The 23,013-nt window shown below is 41.0% G+C and overlaps 1 protein-coding gene across 1 annotated transcript in view; it reads right to left on the bottom strand.

The window, feature by feature from the left end:
• Positions 1–23,013, bottom strand: part of glceb (glucuronic acid epimerase b) — a 56,923-nt gene that overhangs the window by 6,859 nt on the left and 27,051 nt on the right. Inside the window, exons 3-4 of the mRNA XM_084063990.1 lie at positions 17,453–17,982; positions 8,270–8,515 (exon numbers count right to left, since the gene is read on the bottom strand). Coding sequence (XP_083920116.1) covers positions 8,270–8,515; positions 17,453–17,969 — 763 coding nt within the window. The 5' untranslated portion in view covers positions 17,970–17,982. The remainder of the gene's footprint in view (positions 1–8,269; positions 8,516–17,452; positions 17,983–23,013) is intronic.

Genomic DNA, 23,013 nt, shown 5'->3' with positions numbered 1-23,013 from the left:
CTATCTCATTTACTTTCATCAAAAGAGACTTTAAGAGAGTGAGAGAGTGAAAATGAGTCAGTAGTGAGATGAGCATAAAGAGAGCAGAGAAAAGGAGATCTCACATTACAAGACAGACGAGCTGAGAAAGCAAAAGCAGAAAGAGCGGGGGAGACAGAAAGAAGACAGTCGGGCGAGAGAGAGGAGGAGGAAGGAGAGAGAGCCAGTCAGGCAGGGGCCTCTGGTTGGCTACGGCTCTTTAATGCACTCATAAATCCATTACTTAAGGCAATCCAGAGAGTAAGTGGATTTGTACTGTGGCCCCGTGATTACTCTGCCATCAATAAAGGATGGGCAGGGAATACAGACGAGATCCCATCTCCTTTCCCCTGCTCTCTGGCTGCTTAGCAATGAGGGATGAGACAGAGATGACATGCAGCTACTGCAGACGGATGTGTGTGCATGATGCATGTGTGAAGGAGCATATGTGTGTACACAAGCATGCAAAACCCATGTACATGTGGAGTACATGTATAGACACAAGGGGTCAAAACACTTGTGAGGACGGAATGACGTGCGCATTAATGACAGCCCTGGGTAGGGTGGCCTACCCAGGGCTGTTTTGGGGATAGCTATCAGTTAAGAAGCTGGCAGGAGGCGAGGAAGCTGCGGGGGGAATTGCGTTTGTACGACATACAGTTGAACTTTTCATATTTGTGGCACCCCCACCTAACGGGCAGAAGAGAAAGTGGTTTGGAGGTGGGCTTTAGAGAGGCCCCTTGACATGCACCTCAAATTTGGTGTAGATCTGCACTCATGATTTCTCCAGACATAATGTGTATCAATTTGTGTGAATTTAAAAGTGTGTTTTGAAGAAAATACTAAGTGGCGGAAAATCTAAACAGGCAGAAATGGGCCTGTCCTATATAAAATAGTTTTTTTGTACAGCCTAGCGTTATAGGCCAACATTTTAAAAGCCTGGTATAGTGCCATCATGAGGCTGACAAACACACACACACACACACACACACACACACACACACACACACACACAAAAACATAATCTTCGCCTCCCGGCCTGTCTAAGAAAACTAGACGTGTGATAGCAATTATTCCACTACATCTCCTCACAGAGATAATGGGGGACCAACCAAGCTGCAGAGCCTGTGAAATAAGGATTCTGTTCAATAAATGAAAAGTTATGTGTTAAGTAACTGACAGTGGTGGTTGCTTTGGAGATAGTGGATGGTAGATGTTTTCATTGTCAGGGAATAGGCGATTGATCCACTGGTCAGAGGACTTAAAAGGCTGTTCAGCACCATAGATAAGCATAGAACATTAAACACAAATAGTGAGACTCTCAGCGGAGGAAGGACTCAACAAAACACAAAATGCATCATAAAACAAGAGGTGATTTTTTATTTATTTAGAGTAGCCAATTATTTTTTACCCCATTTTCTCCCCAATTTAGTCATTATGCCAATTGATTCCTCCCTACACACATTTCTGTGTTGTCACTGCAGCCGTATCCTACCGACTTACCTGCCAGTGAGGAGCCCCCACCAGGAGGACGTAGAGCCTTTGTCCTACTCCTCCCGCCCAACACTCCCCGCTGACAGGTGCCGCCCCAGCCCGTAGTAGTACATGCAATTATCACCCTCTCCGTTTGCAAATTATTTTTGGTTTTACTTTAGTTTCTCCGTTGATAAAAAATGTTAAAAAATGTATCATTCAATTCAATGCAATCAGGATGGGTTCTCTGAATATGTTTGCATTTGTAGCCTACATTATTTTACAGCTGTAAAAGTCAGATGGAATGCATTTTTATCATTTCAATTTCTACCACTACTTTATATGTCACCATAAGAACTGTTTGACATATCAACCAGACAAGAGCCTGTGAAATAAGGATTCTATTCAAGGCTCGAGGCTTTTTGCATTATCCTTTTAGCATTATTGTATAACTAACTGTACCTTTGTACTTTTTGCAAACTGTTAAGTATTCAATCAATCAATCAATCAATCAATCAATGACAGCTTCTAGGCATACAGAGGCTACAGTACAAACATGGCAGTGGTAGCCTTAACCCATTTAGACCTGAGGCCGATTCTAAAAACGCCTTCTAAATCCTTTTCTGAAAAACTTCAAATACTTATTTTTTGATACACATGATACATTATTTCATCGATATGCGTTTATAATGTGTTTATAGCCATGTGTCACGTGAAGCTTGACCAATCACTTTGTTGACGGGTCTGACCAATCAGAACGTTGACGGGTCTGACCAATCAGAACGTTGACGTCTCTGACCAATCAGGACGTTGACGGGTCTGACCAATCAGAACGTTGACGGTGAACACGGACAAAGTCAGGTATAGAGCAGGATCCGCTCTATACCTAAAGGTATACCTAAAGGTATAGAGCGGCTAGCGCCGCTAAAAATTACAAAACATGTATGTTGCTATATACTGTACATAACAGGAAACCCAAAAGGGGTTCCCGCCCGAAATGGGTTAACCAGTGCCTCCAATTCAGACAAGAAATGTTAACGGTACTGTCATCCGACTTGTATATGCACTGGCATTTAATACAGTTAACTAAAAAACACTTAATAAAAACACAACTGTCAGCTTTCACATTCAACACCGCTATCACACACAGCTTACACCTCACATCTAACGATAAAGCATGATGTTGACTAGGGTTGGGGTGAAAAATGGATCACTCGGGTAAAGATTATCAATAGAAAAATAGATGTTCTTCTAGTCTATTTTAATTGAAAACAACATATACTGTATATTCAACAGTTCAATATTCAAATACAGAACTTTGATCACTTGCAGTCACACAGATGACTTAGCCAATCACAGCATTGCAAGAACAGTTACTAGGGAAAATCAGGACTAAAGATAACAAAAGTACAAAGACTGCCGTATTGATAACAAGGCCTTAACTTCCATTCACCGGAACATACAAATAGCGTAGATATTTCATTGTCTGCATCAATTCTCAATTATCTTGATCCTAAAAAACATTTAATGATCTTGATACATGTTATAAATGCAAAAAACACTTTCCCCCTGGGTGAGGAAGTTAGATAGGTAAAAGGACTGCCTTTATATCAGTCGGTCAGCCATGCAAGGTCTACTTATCGAGAGCAGTTAGGGGTTCAGTGTCTTGCTCAAGGACACATCGACAAGAAGTTAAGAGCCAGACTGAACTGGGAATTTTCAGGTTCCAAGACGGCTGCTCTACCTCGTGAGTCACTGCCGCAACTATAAATGAGTGTATAGTCAAAGGCCAGGTTGGGTAGAGAGTCCTCAATAAAAAATGAGGTCTGGATACACTGAGGTGAGGTGGAAGAAACTAGGTCTCTTAGACAAAGATGAAACTAAAAGCAATGGCATTGAAAGAGAAATGTGATTCTTCTACCATCTCCAGTTTACAAATTATTTTTTGGTTTTACTTTAAAGTTTCTCCGTGATGAAAAAATTATCATTCAAAATATGCTCGTCATTGACTTACATTGTACGGTTAAACAGCTCTCAAAGTAACCTTTTTAGCCTGTAAACGAACGCAAACAAAGCTGATGTGTGATTTTTTTTAAATAAAAATGTCAACTTCCGTGTTATTTTTATTGGGACTACCGGGCTGCACTGGATCTGCGGATCCAAATCTTCAAATAGTAAAAACAGCAGGAAGTTTAAAAAAAGAAAAAGAGAGAAGAAACAGCACCAGGTTTTGTGATGTCAGAATCAGCTTTGTTTGTGTCTGTTTACGGGCTTAAACGGTGACATTGAGAGCTGTTTCACCGTACAATGTAAGTTAATGCAGAGCATATTTTGAATCTACAATTTCTGATCATATCAATGGAGCAACTATTTTGATACCTCGCCCACCTTTGGAGTTACATCATGGCAAGGTAACTACACAACCCAAACCTCTACCAAAGTGTCCTTGCCTTTTAACTTAATCATCATCAATAATAAAAACTATACAGTCAAATAATGCTTTTATAATTCATGGCAGTAGTATTAATATCAGAATGCTGTATGAAAGTCATTATCACATGACTCCAGCGATCCTATTTTATGCAAATGGTTGTGATTGCATATGCAGTACATGCCCACATTATCCAAGGATTCGAGGGGAAAATTAGTTGTTCTCACAATTTACAGCTCAAAACCATAGCATCACCATAAGGCCAAATATGAATATTCTAAATTAAATTATATAATTGAAACACGTTTTAACTAACTATATATGACTTGACATATTATAAGTGAATGTGTGGGATGAGCAGCAAGCCACAGTTTTAGTTTATATATTTATCCTACTATAATTCTAGTAACCTCTGTCTGTAGTGGTGAGTGAGTGAGTGAGTGAGTAGGTAAAGCTACCCGGTTCTCCTCACTGGCTGGAGCAATTGCTCTGATTTCGCACACAGCCATTGACCATTACCATCTGAACTTAACTGTGAAGCCCGTTTTTCGATTTCATCAAATCTCAGCTTCTTATTAGCGTTTTTGAGTAAAACACTGTCGCCATGGTTACGGGGCTGCCCAGCTATGGGACGAACTGGCTCCCGGGTTGCCAGATCATGTGCGCATATCCCCCAACGGATGCGTCGACCGGGTATGGTCTAGTAATAATAATAATAACTAGAAAAAGTGCTCCTCGGAGCACAACTCTCCGCCAGAAGACTTGTGTTGGTTCGAAGGTCGCGAAGGTCGCTATCCCTCTTGTATATGTAAGTGTCCTATCCATCCTGTCTGGGTAAGTGTCCTCTTCCGTCCTGTCTGTGTAAGTGTCCTATCCCTCCTGTCCTATCCGTCCTGTCTATGTAAGTGTCATATCCCTCCTGTCTATATAAGTGTCCTATCTGTCCTATCTGTCCAATAAGACAGATAGGAACAATTGGACCGCGACTACCTGACTACTTCCGGTTCGAAGGTCTGGGAGTGAGCTAGTGGCCGGATTTTCGGTATTGGAATCTGGCTTATCACAGTGACACATGTATTTATAGGTCGCTATCCCTCTTGTATATGTAAGTGTCCTATCCAACCTGTCTGGGTAAGTGTCCTCTTCCGTTCTGTCTGTGTGAGTGTCCTATCCCTCCTGTCTGTATAAGTGTCCTATGTCATATCCCTCCTGTCTATATAAATGTCCTATCTGTCCTATCTGCCAATTATCTATCAGCCCATGCAGCCATTTCATGGTTCCCGTCTTACCTCACTCTGACAGTGGCGGAGACACTGTCAGAGTGATGCCATGTATATATAGGCCCGGTGGCGTCACTAGCCAATCAGATCACAGTATTTCACGTGTCACGTGAGGCTTGACCAATCGGTGTGTCATGTTTAGAAAGTGAAAACGCAGTGATAACAATACTCTCCTGGCGGAGAGTAATAATAATAATAACATATACACAAAAGGGCTGCAAATTCAATCATATACAACTGAACCAGACGTGTGACTGTGAACATTTATATTTGAATGTGTGAGGAAAAGTATTACAGAAGAGTCTGTCTGCCTGTTGAGTTCTCACGTGGGCCTAGGCCACTATACTGAATGTACTGGTGAGAAGTCGTTTTTTGGAACCTATAAAATGCATGAAACAGTATAAGGACTGTTTAGCTCACTGTCTACCAGTGGCGTACCCACTGTAGAGGCAGGGCCCAACTGAGATCTCACCTCCCCTAAAAAACCCAAATGACCCGAAAAGGTGTAATTGCGTGCTTAACTCTTTAACTGCCAGAGTATTTACACATCTACCCCCCTTCCCTGCCAGAGAATAACATTGCAAAAATAGGTAAACTGTGAATTTTGTCTCCGTTTATTTTTTAACATTGAAGTGAATGGAGCAGAAAATCTCCGCATCGCGTTATCTCCTGCTTCCTTTGTGATAAAAAAAAATAATAAAAAAAATAAATAATAATTTTTAATTTTTTCAAAAATCTCGTCAATCTCGTCGACGGCTGGCTGAGCCATGCGGAGAAAAACGAGAAATCTCGTCAATGGCAGGTAAAGAGTTAATGTCCTCAAAGTCACGCATCCAACATGCTTTGAACTGAGCAGATTGGACCTTCTGTTACAGCGATAATGGGCAAAACATCTTGAAAACGGCCACTTTCGCCGATTTTCGATTGAGTTGAAATTGGTTTCTATTCATTTCAAAGTTTAAACCAGTATGAATATTACCTAACCTCTATAAAATTCAGTATTAAATCATATCAATTACTAATTATTAATTAGTCTCCGTTACCGTGTTCTCAGTTCTCACTCTAGCAGCAACCACGGTGCACAAAGAGAGAAGAGAGGGCTTATTTTGTAATGTGTAGGTATAGATCTTTTAAAACATGTTTATGTTGAAATAAACAGTAACGTCTCTCTGTATTTGTTTGCCCTCTTATATTGACAATGCACAGAAATAGATATTTGAATAGTTCGAACCTATACGTTATTTTAGAGGGAATAATCAAACATAATTTTTGGCCAATTGTGACAGCAACCACATCAATAATATATGTGGTGCAGGGTTTCCGCTAGGCATTTTTTGGGCCGGCCACCTTGACCGACAGGATTATATTTTACTGGCCAAAGAATACATTTATCGCCCATAGTATAATTAACGTCACATGCATGTTTGCAGATGCATGCACCCAACTGATCATTACACCTCGTTACGTTAGCGCTGCGCTTCTTTCCACTTTGTCACAGATGCAATCTAGTTTTTATAGTTAACTAAATAATATCTATCTGCTCCGTCATGCAGAGATTGCCAAACAATAAGTGAATTAAAGTGGCCGTGAGTGAACTGCTGCGCGACACCGTACGTCGCACAGTATAAACAAATTAATATGTTTTGGGCTTTACATCTCATTCAACCTATATGCAAAACCTACAGCTTTTGTTTTGTTAATGTTATATCAATGATGGCGCAAGGGAGGTTGATTACTTGCCTTAGTTGCCTGCAATGTGTGTCACCAACTCTTACTTTATCCATTGCAGACAGACAGTCACTGCGCTTGCTTGTATAATATCCACGACCCATACGAGTTCATTCTGGTTTTGACTGGATTTATAATCGTCAATTGAGTTGAGTCCGGCTTGGTTCAGATTCTATCACTTCGGGACCCCGGTCCTGTCGAGCAAACCACCCGTACGCAGCGCTGATTAGGTGACGCAGCTGTGTAAAGCTTCATTTGTGCTTCGCCGTATGGCGGTGTTGTTGCATATCGAAAATATCAGACATACAAGCTCACAACGCGGCACGTTGCGACGTGTTGTGAGCTTGTAGGTCTGATATTTTCAACGCGCAACACCATGGTACGAAGAATAGGCTGATCTATAAGATAACTGCAGCGCACTGTCTGTCAGGCACACAGCAGCAGCGGCTGTCGGGAATGAACGCACACTGACATTGTCAGATCATGATAAAAACTCTAAATGATTATGATGGGTTTTAATGGTTGTACTACTTCATCTAAATAATAATATTAATAATAGGCTTAAATGATAAAATAGCCTATTAACACATTGGGTGCCAGAATTTTATAATAACAGATTACCTTCGCTGCCAGAAATCTCACCGTTAGCTGCGCGGCGCTGTTTAAGCTGTAGACTCCAAGACGAGGAATCTATGTGAAACAAAGCATGCGTTCATTTTGCACGATGGTCCTGGCTAACGCCTGGAACGATAACATCTCTCACGCGAGTAACAATGGCAGAGCCATCGTGCATACAAAATGAGTCGTTTTCCCCAGCGTAAAACGTTTCGGAGTTATAGGGGTTTTAGAGAAGGAGATAGAACGGAACGGAAGCGGATGGGAGGCATGTTTTTTGACACAGTGATCCATCTGTCCTTTCCTTCTCAGAATCACCACGGGTGATTCCAGAGCTGCTCCAGCCCCTCCCGTGTGGAAAAAAACAAAAAAACAAAAAACGACTGAAAACACGGTTCAGACCGTGTTCGGCAACAAAGCGCTACTCTGTGAAAACACGGTTCAGACCGTGTTTGGCACCCGATGTGTTAACAGCATTTTCCCAGACGGCCACGGTGGCCGGTGATGTTTATAATTAACGGCCAATTAAACATTTTATCGGTCAATGGCCGATAAATACCGGTTAACGGAAACACTGATGTGGTGGTCCATTCAGTGTTTGTCTTTGTCACTAAGGCCAGGCATTTTTTCAGCAAGCTTACACATCAGGCTGCCTCAAGCTAAAATCAACATTACATGAGCTTTTACGCTCTGGGCCATCTGGTTTTGAAGAAGACTTTCTTACCTGGGGCGCTGAACTGTCGCACAGAAGTGGCCCGGGCTTTGTCGTGGACGCGGCTGAGGCTGCAGCCTTTGGGGACATTCCAGACTGGCGTGCTGGCATGGCTGTCTCTTTCCTCGGCCGTGTCATAGACCTCCACGTGGGGTGGCCGTTCTGTCAGGTTCTTGCTATAATGGCTCAGTCCATACTGGGCGATTTGGATGGCATAGAAGTAACCCTGAGGTCCCCACTGGGTGGACAGGGGCACACCTACAGTAGATGAGGTGAGGGAGTGAAAGAAAGCAAAAATAGGACAGACAGAGAGAGGGGAAATTGATAGGGGGTGACAGACAGGGAAAGGGAGAGCAGAAAAAGATGTTAGCTAAGCTGACTGTATAAAAAAATCCCTGAATACTGAAGTCACAAACCACTTGACACTACATATCTGACGTGTGTGGCAGTGTTCAGTGAAGAAGGCAGTTGTATCTGTCCGAAACGTTGGTCTTTTATCTCTCTGCGTCCTCAAATAAACTTTGGCACTTGGGCTGTGTGTGCAGCCACTTTGATGCTTTTAGTGATCTTTTCGGCACAACAAAGAGGACTGGTGTGCGTGGCATCTCTGTGAACAGTGGCAGTGTTCAGACATGGTGTTTTGTGTTGATATATCTTGCTTGTGTTTAGATCCAGTTTAAGATGGATGGCTGTTCACACCTTGCATCAGAATGCCTTAATGTGTCTTGAGTGAACAATTATGAGTGAATATCAAGTCCCTAGGGGCTCAATATGCGAATACCAATGATCTGAAATAAAAACAATACAGAATACTTCTTGGCTTCCACTGGGTGAACCAACTCAACGTATTTCACACTCTCTTAAATATGTTATGAAATGGCATTTTTGCTACCTTTTTGGCTAAACTTTCCTCTGAAGCGGAGACGTGTTGTGCTTCAACCTATCACAGTCTCAGCCAAACATCCCCTCGGGCTATGGGATAATGGGCGCTATACAGTACACACACAGCTCAGAGTGCAACTGTTTGTGTCTCATTGTGCAGTGCAAGGCAAGGAGAGAGAGGCAATGCTGAGGCACGTTTATTTAACCGCATTGCCCATTTCTCACCTCAAAATATTTTCAGATACATATTTTAAAGTAGAAAATAGAAAAATATCAGATAACTAAAAATAACTTTAATGTATCAATATAACACATTTTAATGTACTGTTTAAGTTTAAAATGAGTAATGCACTGTCCGGCCGATAGATAAGTAAAAGAACATGAGAGAGCAAGCACCCCAAGAGTGTCTCCCTAATGAATATCACGTGCATATGGGGGAACATGAGATATGGGAATCGCACTGGTGAATGAAATCATGATTATTCATAAGGGTTTGCTGATGTAATCACGCAATAGGTTTGCGTTTGAAAGGAAATCAAATAAGACTTTTGATATAAAAACACACAAAAATGTATTTTGTTAAATGATTTTGCCATAGGTTGTTAGTTATGTACTCATTATGACAATGGATATGCTCTAAAAGTGTGAAAAACATAGTTTCCCATTTAATTAGGTCTAATATAGGCTGGGTGGAGTCGCCAATGTACAGCTCCTTATAATTAGGTGTGGCAGGCCGCATCAACACAAAAAATATATATACTGTATAACATTGGATGCCCACTCTGTGAAGAAAAACACTTAATAAAAGGAGACAATCATGTAATTTGCATCACTTTTTGACAGAGAGAAGCCGTTCTCAGGACGGCTTAATGCAGATACCCGTCATCTGCTACCTTATCCGCATGACACTGAGAAGGGCTCCTGCTGAAACATGTATGCCAAAGAAATCTTTTTATTCAATGTGCAGGACTCTGTTATGGTCCTATCATTGAGGCCTTTTTGGAGATGAAATTCAAAATCAAGGTATTTTAGGGTCACATGCACATACAATAGAGCCAGAATCAACACTGTAGGCAGTGAAATTAAGCTTTCTCCAACAGTGTGGAAAAGGGATTTAAACTAACAGAGAACACAATAGTGCAAGGTGAAGTTATTCTCTCAGTAACATTAAATTGTCAACCGAAAGCAAAGTAAAGTCATATCAGTGTGCGACAAAAGTTTTCACTATGTTTATTTCTCTGATGTCTGTTTGTTATGTTTGTTTAAAAAAAAGAGAAACATGTAGGCAAGACGAATGTTCATATGCTGTAGATGGACAGTTTTCTTCTCATGTAGCTTAAAATAAGCTTGATATATGTGCTCATACTGAAGTGAACTGATCTTGTACCTGACTTCCAATAAAAAATATTAAAGTTTTCACTATGGACTTTTCAAAGTTTCCACCACCTTAATTATCATCATCCTATAATTCTAGCTTCAAAGCTCTGTGAGTGCGTCCCCAAAATCTCTCTGCCCGGTTCTCCTCAGTGACTGGAGCAATTGACCTGCATTTGCACACAGCCATTGACCATTACCATGTGCACGGAACACCGAAGCCCGTTTTTCGCTTTCCCAAAATGTCAGCTGTTCATTAGCGTTTTTGTGTTCGCTGGCTCCCGGGTTGCCAAATCATGTGCGTGAAACAAAGCCAGTGTTGCCACATCGGCGAAACAAGTGGACCATCCGCGAAACAAGCGGACCATGACGCACTTTGGGTGCTCATATCCCCCGACGGGTATGATCTAGTTTACTTAATTTGAGAACTGGTGAGGAGAAAAAAAGAGGAAGAAGAAATCACTTGCTTTGTGTAGTAAGTTATAACATCGACATCTCAAGACGTCCTGATTGAAGAAAAAAAAAGATAGGCAGTGCACATAATGAGTTGCATGCATCAAAAGTTACTAAAAGTAATTACTTGAAAGCAGTGAGTGGACAAGCCAAACATCTAGGTACAGACATACAATAGAATAGAGCTTACAAAGTGAACAGCATTAATATAAAAATCAATCATCTGTCTTTCTGGAAATGTTTCCCACTGTCTTGAGGTTTTCTTACAAAGCTGCCTTTCTGCCTTAAATTACGGGTTTGTTCTGAAGTTATATCAAGTTATATATTATAGATTCTGTGGCCACCGCATCAAATGTGATGCATACTGTACATTGGTTATTATTATTATTATTATATAAATCCAATATGACAAAGTTCACCTTGTGGATCAGACGTCGCGAGGCAAGCAACTAACACCACAGGACTCAGGTTTCTGGCCTATTTTTATTCACTGTTCAATATGCCACATTTGTGGATTATAATCTTTAAAAAATGCCCCCGGGGGAAAAAAAAAGAAAGAAGTAATTTCTAACCTTGGAGACCGTGATAGAGAGCAATATTGTGGAGAATAGGACACAGGGATGGAGCAATGGGAAGTGAAGTGAAAGACATGAACAGCAGAATAAAAGTGAGTAAGCTGCAATGAAGGAAGAAGGTAGGCCTATTTTAGGAACAATGACAAATGGGAATAAAAGAACAAGAGACAGAAAATGAATTCAATGAGCACCATCTAAAGTAAGTAAGTGGACACAGACAGTATGGTGAAATCTAAGCTAATCCGTTTCCCATTGCACTGGAGGACAGCTTCCCTATTCAGACAGCCAGAAATAGCCTGTGCTGGAGCACCACTCCGATGAACAGATAGTTTAAAGACCTCATGAGAGAGACGACACAATGTACTACTCATGAAAACACCATAGGTGCATATAACCTGACTAAAGGAGTAAAGGTAAGGAGAGCACAATGTATTCAGTCTGAGTAAGGACACACAAAAGGAGAAGATCTGATGTTTTGTCATGGCGGCAAAAAGCGCACACACAAGCCTTAAGCCTGATGTGAGGTGGAATACGAAGGTCAATAACAACATATCAAACAGTATGCTGTACTTACTCCGCCCTTTTGAAAAGAGTTTTAATGACATTATTAGTGGTACTTATTCTTACAGGGTACCAAGTTAAACATCCAAATCCACATGATTTAATAATACTGTCACGCTGCTGTTCACCATGTCATTGTTCCCAAACATATTGGACAGGTCTCAGATGTGAATGTGTGCAGCTAAGTAAAAAAATTAATGTGAAGCCAGTAGCAAACTGAACGATGTCAGCCTGGGGCCAGGACAGGGGGAAAAATCCAATGTGTTGCAGTTTTTTCATTACAATGAAAAATCTCCCAAAATATCCTACATGGGGTGGCATCCCATACGCCTAACAGAAATAAGCACCACATAAATTTACCAAAGTGAATCAATGGCATGACTGCTGTTTTGTGGAGAAAAAACAAGACAAAACAAAAAACTGCCAGGTGTTTTCTCATCTCTATGGATAATAAATAATACCTGTCATATTTAGGACTGTGCCCAGAATTGTGTTAGTCGAATCCGATTTGTCAATTCAATGACAATTAGTTTTATATGCAATAGTACATTGGCCTGCGTTTCAGTGCAGTTTAGATCAACTTAGTTGTCATATGAACATTTTCTGAGCATTTAAAATCAATAGGTCTTGGCCTGGACCGCTGGCATAGCAGTCCACACACTCAGTCAGTGTAGCCCGACAGTGTGTCGCGGGTTCGAGTCCCGATCCCAAATGGCCTTTGCTGCATGTCACTCTCCATCTCTCTCTCCCCATTTCCTGTCAGCCTACTATGCTGTCAATAAAGGCATAAAAGCCCCCCCAAAAAATCTATAGGTCTCAATGAGTTAAGGCATATGATTGCAGATGGCTTATTTGAATTGCCGACAATGCATTAGCCTGCGTGTGGATTTGTCAGAATAATGTGTTGGAATAATGAGACAGGTATTTCTGGAAAATGAACAAATTGTCTGCAGGACTCAAAATTAAGCCCTTTCCCTTCTTCTCTCTTCCACTTCACTTATTGCGGGTCTTGTCATGGTGTTAGCTTGAATATGGTAAGAGCCTCTGCAACTGGTTTTGATTGAAAAAGGAAATTGCAGGAGCGCTGTTGGTTTTGTTCAGCTGAACTATTCACTGAAAAAAGACAAGAAAAAGTAACCATTCGTGTTTGTTCTTGAACCAGATTTTTTTTTAAATACAAATAATCTCAGTCGACTGGGGGATCTCTGACAGCTAAGTCGAATCATCGACTTTCAAGGGGCAGCCAGAGTAATATTGCACAGACTGGCATCAGTGGCTGATAAGAAAAAAGTTCAACACTCTCTCACTTTCTAAATAACACCAAGTAAGCCATGAATAATTAGCTCTTAAGCCTCCATATATGTGACTCCAGAGAAGAGACTGCCCCAGTAATCATAAAAACTAGGTCTTATGCCAATCAAAGTGGGCCCTGAGCCTGCAGAAGGGGATCTGTTGCCAACGAAGCAGTGGTATCTCCTTTGTGTCTTTATTTTCCCCTATCCACCTTTTTGGAAAGTCAGTCCTAAATAAAATAGTGTCTGCCCTAGATTCTATTCATTTTATCTTCAGTCCTCTCTTCCCTTGATAAAAGAACCATACTCATCTTGGAAGTGTGCCTGTGGGAGTAATGCTTGTGTGACTGTGTACACATTTAATTCAGAGGGCCAATGTACAGAAGTATAGAGCTGACCGTAGCTGACCCAAAGTTTTCCTTGGAAGTCGAAACTTCTGGAGCAAGATTCCATTCCATTTCAAACGTACAACAATAGGGGAATTAATGAGTTGTGGAGCTGAAGATGCGTTGCTCACTTAGCTCGTGTAGCTGCTCTAACCTGCAAACATATCTGCCAAAAATTAAATAAAAACTAAGCTTTAGACTATAAAGAAAACTCCTGCAGCATCTAGGTGTACAAGTTCATGTGAGCTGCATGTCGAGCACCATCAACACTTTTCTCTGGCGCTGTATCATTGCATACTTCCATTTGTTTACAGATCTATGGTGAAGCTGGTCATAAGGCATTTTGCTGTGGTTAGCCTAGCCGTTAGCCACAAGTAGAATGTGCCAAAACGGCATGCCTGGACGAGAGGAAGGTGAGAGCATGGGGAAGGAGGAGAGCATCATATAATTTGCATTGGAGGGAGTAACAGGTCTCATCTTGCCACAGTGAGACGAGATGAGGGGTTAAAAAATAAAAATGTATAGTGGATTTATATGTACTGTATATATATGTACACACAAATATTTATTTTCCGGATTTGAATCCCGGCATGGCATTGAGCTTCCAAGTAATTCATTCAGCCCTACAATTTACACGCAATGCAGATTGTCTGTTCTATAAATGAATGTGTGCACAAGATACAAGTGTTTGTGTCTGAGTAAGTACTAGTGTGTGCATATGCAAATCCTCAAGTGGTATGAAAAGTAGTTGTCAGGAGTGGAAAGGGGGAAAGCTTAATTATGATGAAGATAGTTTTAAATTAACAGAAAAAAACCTAATATGTTGTTTTAAGAGAGTGTTGTAGAGAGGGTTAGTTTCTCCCCTTAATGATGTTTACATTTTCATTTTAAAACGTAACTTTTGCTACATTTGCACCTACCATCCACTACTGTTTGTGTTTTGTTTGCGAAAACTCCGGCATTGACCCTGAAAAGGTATCATCCCGACGACCACACCCCAGAGTATAACAATCCGGACCCAAGTTAACGTTATTTCGACCACATGTTTTGTCCAACATGCGCCAGCGGGGCTGTACCAAAACAGAATTCAGCTGCATCATCTTTAGATGGAACAATGGCGCATTGCTCCATATGGAAAGAGATAAAAAAGGAGCAAGGATATAATGATACCATTTCTTACTTTATAGTGCAGTATACTTTATAGACATGATGCCCCTGAGCATAGTGGAGAAAGACAGATTAATTTGCTGGAATTGACAAAAGTTCTGGAAACTGGAAAATCACTGTCTTTAAATTGACTGTAAAAATCAGTTTTTAAAATAAATTTGCTGATAATAATGATGTTCACTTGTATGTGTTATGTGCTTGTTTATGTAAGCCAACCTCAGGGCAACAGGGCTTTTTCAGTTGCAGCCCCCTCCCTTTGAACCCCACTCCCACCTCACATCAAAGCCGCCACCACCCTTGCCGTGTTCAAAGCCTCCCTCAAAACCCACCTTTTCAGACTTGCTTTCCCCGCCTAACTCATTTCAAATCTCTCTTTCTGCCTTTAGTCTTAGCTTAATGTTGTTCTCTTTGCTCTATTCTTAGCCTTTAACTATTTCTCTCCTAATAAAGTTGTTTATTTTATTTGTTTTGTAAAGAGACTTTGGGTACTATGAAAAGCGCTATAAGTTTGACGTATTATTATCATTATTATTATTGGCCTACTTTACTTAAGAGAAGGCTTTGGTGTGCCTAGAAAAAAAAACTAGAAGATCTTATCTTTTGTAAAAAAACAAGTTTCTCGTTTGTCCTAAGTGCACTGAAAAATCACTGTGGCTTTTTTGTGTGCACAAATGTTTTCTTTTGCTTTAATAACATGGCTGTTGTCAGATGTCAAACAATTAATTATCATGAATAAAAACTACATTCTGTTGGGTTGTGAAAAACATTTATCAATATTTCTGGACCATTGCTTAAACGGTTTGTGCACCCCTGGTCTGACAGAATGGTGTCTTAGGGCGTTCCTACTCAGTTCTATCGCCTACACAGCTCTACAGTCTGGCAAACTGAGGCTTGCTGATGAAGTACTCTGCAATCCAGGACAGTGTGGGAGAAACGTACCACCTGCATCACTTTGTGGCTCATGTGTAAAGCTTCTCCACAATATTCTATATGGGCCGTCTCTTGAGCACAATTCAAGTAAAGCACATTTTACAGATATAGTGATACAGCAATACTCAATCACTCAATTCCCAGTCTATTGAGAGACAGCTTCCCATTACTGCTTACTACTCTCAGCAACATTTCTACCAACTATTAAACGTCACAAAAATAGAAGATCCATTAATCTTTAACTGTATAAAATTGTATCCTATCCTATGTTTAGGGTGATGTTCACTTGTAGTGATGCACAAGTAGGTCCAGAATTTTGACCAGCTTTCCAACAAGTTGGGCAGCCGTCCATCACTAGTCAATCACACCCTGTAATCGGCACTACCAATTACACTTCTACTATATATCCAATAGGCCGAAGGCCAGGGAAGGAAATCATATTTTCGTGGCTGTCTTGTCTGTTTGTGTGCGAATCCGTAGGTAATCCTGCAAACCGCTTTGTGAAATTAAATTAAATTAAATTGTGAACTTAAATTTGTCCACATGTGCCATAGTGTGGTTTACATCCTCAGAAAAATCATCTCTGTTGAATTGTCAATAATCTTTCTCTGTCCAAAAAAGTTCCCTAAAAAGGAGCTTTATACTGTAGTACATTTTTCTTTGCTTTATCTTTGCTTCATTTAGTATTCCATAGCGCATGAATTATGCATCCATTTGATCCTCCGGAATTTGGGTAATCTGGGTTACGGCCTGGGGGAGTGCTTGTTTTGTTTCAATAAACGTCTCTGTATACTTCATTTTGTGTGTGATGTGATCGTCCGAGTTACGTTCTATTCGTCAACCATGTTTTCAGTGAATGCTAGTCTGAAGACCAGAGTTTAGTTGGAAAACACTTTAATAATACGTTGGGAATTATGCAGAGTGCAATAAATTACCTGGATTTTCACAGATGAGCTTCAGACATTTTTGGGGGTGTGGGTCTTTAACACGACAAGCATGTGCGGTGTGCATGCAAACGCACACATCAATAGACTTTTTGCTAAGCTCCGCCCCCCAGACTCGGACAACACAGACAGCTTGCTCATTGATTTGAATGGGAATATCACAGATTTTCCACATAAAATATTCATACATTTTTGGAACCAGAGCTTCAAAAAATTATAATCATTAGTATTATTGTCATCACCTGGGCGGGGGAGCTATGTAATTTCCCTGACGTTAAAGCTGGGTGTGGTGTTTGACAACACAGCCACAGCCTGCGTTTTGTCAGTGCAGTTTTGAGTTGGGGAAAGTAATGACAAATGCCCCCTCCAACGGCTCTGGATACTTGGAATCACTGCTGCAGGTCCCCCAGCAGCAGCAATGCCAACGGTTGCTAAGCTGTAAGGGGCGGAGCTTAACGCAAAGTCTATTGCTTCAGAAACTTTTGGGGGAGTGGGACTTTAACACAAGCTGACTAACTTGACGCAAAAATATTGTCCCCGGCGTGGTGCTGAAATAGCACTGTATCAGTGCCGGAAGTTTCAGCAGCACTCTGAAACATTCCCCCCTCCCCTTGAAAGGAGCAACTCTTACCTTCCACTCCACTGATGCACTTGACGCGGTCGCGTACCTCCACATTGTACCCCTCAAAGGACATAAATACACCATCCGGATGGTAGGGTTCCCGTTGGGCATACACCTTGGAATAGCTGTGCTGGAACTCAAATCGGTCATAGCCATCGTACTGGACAACCTTGCCGTACACTTCAAAGTACTTCTCCATCCAGCTGAAGGGCAGGTAGATGTCTCCTCCCTCTCGGCGACCTTTGATAGTCACATCATCATTGATCAGGCAGTCAACTTCTTCGTACTTGGTCCCTCCAACAACACCAACTACGGGTGGTGGCTCAGGGGGCTGTGGCGGCTGCTGCTGACTGCTGATACTAGCATCCCCCTCCTTGGGGCTTGGGGCAACTGGCAGAATATGTGGTAGGAAGCGCAGAGAGGTGTCACTCGAGCAACGGTTCCAGAGCAGCACAGTGATGAGGGTAAAGAGAGTGCAAATGAAGATGAGGGTCTTGTAATTGACCCGTGCAGCCAGGCAACGCATGGTGACAGCTCTCCTGGATCAGGAAAGAAAACACAGAAAAGGGTCATGTTAGTGAGGGCAAAAATAAACATTAACATTCAGCAGGTTAAACTGACAGTATGTTGTGGAATCTGGTTTAGATTTAAAACAGATAATTCTTATTGCATATTGTGTTCAATATGCTGCACCATGTCTGACCTTCAACTGTCATAGGAGAATTGCCTTTTTCATGTCTGTGAAAGCCTAAATGAATACGATTCTATCAAAATAGACACTGCTAAAGTCAGACAGCATAGCGTCTGTGAAGATCGATTAGGGAGCATTGCTTACACACAATTTAAAAATAGTAAGATCATTTTAGATTAATGATCTGAAAATGAGCTGATCGCAAACCAAATGCAAATCTTTTCATCAGTATGTAGAATGGGGCTGTATGCATGGCAGTTTTCCAGTAATTGTCCCTTCAAAGGGATATGGGGCTCTGAATGCTGGAAGCAAACAATATTGAGACATGATCATCACTGTATGGGTGAGATGCTTTGGAGGTTCTGACAAAAACAACATTTTGTCCAATTGTCAACTAAGAAGAGTGTGTTTATCTCATTGGATGACTCAAGAGAAGTCAATGAGACGGTTAATAAATGAGGAGTCTGGGGATGCCAGAGACTAAGTATCGATGGATGGCAGCCTGACAATGACATTGAGTGGTTTAGGCAGCTTACAGAGCCAATCAGTTGGGCTCCGCAGTCCACGTCTGCCATGTTTCTCTGGCATTATCATCAGCCCAGAGAGAAATCAATAGGCAAAAGGGGGCTTCCTCCTCCCTTTGCTAATTACAACTCACAGCTTGAAGAATTTACAAACACAGCAGTGACAGAGTCGAGCCTTCATACAAAACAAGAGGATGTGAGGAAAACCATTCGCCCCCAAGTTCATCTCAATACCACAACCACCTTCTGATAAAAGGTCAGCATTATTAATATGAATTAATTGCCCAGTGGGAGCATTCTGCCCAGGCAAATTATTGTGATTGTAACAAAGTTCTCTCTCAAGGACAGTTGTGTCATCTAATGAAGGCAAGCAGTTTGCCAGAAAAGTGTCTAATAAGCGAATATAGAGGCAATGCGCATAGTCTGATTGGACATAAGATATAGTGTATAGTGTATAGTATAGGCCCCTTGTAAAGCTTTCCAGCACAGATGAAGGAATAAGCAGTGAACAGAGAAAACCATTTAAATACTTTTGTTTAATTGAAAAAAAGTTACACAGTATGACTTTTAGCAGTAATTTGTAAAAAAATAAAGAATAAAATACATTTACAGAGCAGCTCTTTCTGTCTGGTAAAATATTGATACTGATGATATGGGTGCTGGGCATTTACCTTGCTTTCGCGCCGAAAGCTAAAATATTTTCAACTCGGGCGCCTGGAAGTGCCTTTAGGCAAACGTCTTGGTGTTTTCAACCGAGAAAAAAATCCCAGTGGACATGGGGCCCAAAACGGGTGGTAAAAATCCATATTAATGCTTTAGTGATATGCAGAGTGCAAAAAACTGTGTGATTTTCATAGGTAAGCTTGAAAACATATTAACCGCACAAAAACATGATTTTCGGTTGAGTGACATGCATGCACACGTATACACCCGCCATAAGCGTTTATCATCAGGATGGGGGACAATTATTTTCACACTTAGTACACCTAGCGACTGCAAGCGACTGCAACTTTCAACACCATGGAAGGTGGTTAGACTAAAGACATGGTATGGCGTCGATCTGAATAAATCTACAGTAGTTTGATGTGTTGATGTGTCTAGCAAATAGAGCATCTCGCTAGCACTTCCAGTAGAGCCAGCGGCAGTGAGTGAAGACACCCCATTCTCATTGGTAATAACGAGAAAGTTGACCAAAGAGAAAAATGCAGAGTGGTAACTGCATTTGTGGTGTAATATACTTAAAGGTAGGGTAAGTGATTTGCTTTGGTTAAAATAAGTGTTAAATAGCTCTATATTCTGATAGTACTCATTGCTATAGAGTGTTTGCTCAGTAACAGGAGTCTCCTTGTCTCTCCACCTCTTTATTAAACAGAAAATGCAAATTTCCAATTTTATCCAACCAGGACAGAGAACTCAATCAGGATACAGATTAAACAAGTGAAATTGGAAGTGATGACACAAAATTGGAACTGGAACACTATACAAATTAAGCTTAAAAATTGGTACTTTCTCCTGATTGACTGAGATTTTGACACCTACCGAAAAATGTATTTTCTGTTTATTAAAGAGCTGGAGAGACGGGGAGACTCCTGTTACTGAACAAACACTCTAGTCTATAGCAATGATTACTATCAGAATATAGTGCTTTAACCTTTTAACAAAATACTTTTTGTTTTAACCAAAAAATATCACTTACCCTACCTTTAATTTAATATTCTGATGACACCTCAATGCTACAGATTGTAGCGTTTGCCATGCATGCAACACAGGAACTCTTCACTCTGTGACACATAGCCACTGACAGGTCCTGGTAGATAGCTTCCTACGTCTTTGCAGATACAGTAGGCCGATGTAGCCTTTTGTTTGCAATAATGAACGGTTATCAGTGTATCTAGTGTAGTAACCGTTAAGCGGACATAAATTAAATGATTTTTAGGGTTCATGGTACTTGGCATTTTGGATTTAGTTCCTACTTAGAATAGAATTTCAGTACCCAACCGTAGAAACACCCAAAGGTCGCTTTTCTCTAATTCATAACAATCACACCAATTACGACAATGCTAGAACTTGTAGTCCGCAACATGTAGTCTGAAAGCCAAAAGGAGCAACAGACACTTGGATAACTTGAAAGAGAATTTAATTGTATAAAAAGGGTGGTGGTTGGGGTGCAGAGGTAATAAGACAGGCTCTAGCACAGGAAGCCATGAGGACCTTGAATGGACTGCTTTAAGGTTTTATGTTCCTTGGGGCTTGATGGTTTAACTCTATTAGCCTTATGGTTGTTGAATCCAATTTACTCGTTACGATTTCTTCTGTTTTTATTGCTCTGCGCAGTAATGTTGCTGCAAAATTAAGAAGACTGCAGCTTGTCAATGTATTTAGACTTCTAGAATAGGGACCTGAGGCCATCTCTTAGTTGGTCCCACACAAGTCTCACAGGTGATATTAATATTACAAAAGACACCATGATCTGAATAAAGGCCTTTCTTGACCTCACTCTTCTCACAGCACAAAATCAGAAAAATATGTATACACAAATTATGTCATTTTGTTATTCATAGATAAAACACAATTTAACCATCGACCACAGCTGAAAACCATTACTACCGCCATTAATGCCATGGCAAATGCTCGAAATAACATTGCATCACATCATTGGAGATGATGTATTCAAGGCAGGTTTAACCCAGAGATGTGTTGAAAAGAAACTTTAGCAAGGTAATGCAGAAAGGGGCAGGGCCATTGATCTGAAGACCAGAGAAATGTAAACAGAGCACAGAGGTCATAAGGAATTAGGTCTCTGAGGTCCGATCATTCACAGTGTTTCTGCTCTTCTGAGGGGTCAGTCACTGGCCTGGCTCAGATGACAGGCATTTCCTTGTGAGGCCACGCACTGGCAGCAGCTGTGTGACACATTGTTGAACATATCAGGAATCCCTTGCTCTAATAGATGCTTCATGAGCTGCACTGAGTGATCCCCTCCCTGGCTCAACAGTATCCATTTCTATTTCAAAACTTAGGGGCTTTTCAAGACATCAGTAGAAGAGGTGGTGTTCACCGACTGTGAAGACGATAGAAAGCACATCATACCAGAAGGTCTTGTTCGGAAGCATTACTGTGCAAATACTAGGGGTGGGTTATTTGATCATACTGTCCCGACGGACAAAGTTGATTTGTAACATTTGGTCCATGGACCTGCTGTCTCTCCATATTTGGGCTAGACTGACATCATCATTAATATGATGTCAGAGATCCACAAGGGAGTCACACATTTATAGGACACAGTTTTGTTGTTTTGCAATGCCCGCCAATGGCACCAATCGCACTGCGTAATTTGCAGGCAAGAGCTGGTGCAAATTTGCACACATTCGTGGCACTGATCCGACTGACACATTCGATGTTGCACTCCTTTGGGATGTCAGCAATAGATATGCCAATGCGAAGATGATGTGTTGAGTGGTTCTAGAGATATGCAAAGGAAAGTGACACACACACACACACACACACACACACACACACACACACACACACACACACACACACACACACACACACACACACACACACACACACACACACACACACACACACACACACACACACACACACACACACACACACACACACACACACACACACACACACACACACACACACACTTTACAGGCGGATAAGATGTTAGTTTAATTGAAGTATTTGCAAGAAGAAATTCTAATTCATGAGGATTCATGAATTCGATTTTAAAGGTTGCCAGCTTTTTTTGTTTTTGGCAAAACGCACAATGTTTTGCCAGAAACTAACTAAGCTTGCATAAACACAACATTTACAAAGAAATGATCATAAGCCAACCAAGTTTGAAGCCTTTTCCTTCCCATGAGTTGATGGACATGCGCAATTACGGATGAACCAATAGCAACCAACCAACCAAACAAACAACCAATAGTACTTACTGAACACTCATTTTGCTGCCTGGTAAGTAGCTCATTATTAAGACTTGGAAATACCACACAAAGATAATTGAAGCTGTCCTACATGCTTTTCCTCAATGGATGCAGTATGTGCTCCTGATAAGTTAAAGATTTATTTAAAATGTTCACTCCTACAGTAATTTATTAAATGGCTCCCAGCATAGAAAAAACATGCAGTTTTCAATTATTAGATTGCTTAAACATAACTAAAGAACAATAATAATTCATCAGTGACCTTGTTGAAAGGCTTTATCCCTTTCTCCTGGTTCCCAGTGCAAAATAAACTCAACATGACAAGCCCACTGCAGCACTGGGCTTAGGGATGGGCAGACAGAGTTGTTTTTAATTCTCCTGCTGTCCTCTGGTGTAAAAATCACAAGCAGCCAT

The sequence above is a fragment of the Gymnoscopelus microlampas genome (assembly GCF_963454915.1).
Source record: "Gymnoscopelus microlampas genome assembly, chromosome: 1".
In the NCBI taxonomy this organism is placed as follows: Eukaryota; Metazoa; Chordata; class Actinopteri; order Myctophiformes; family Myctophidae; genus Gymnoscopelus; species Gymnoscopelus microlampas.
Note: the sequence above shows the minus strand (reverse complement) of the source record. Positions and strands in the feature narration are given on the sequence as shown.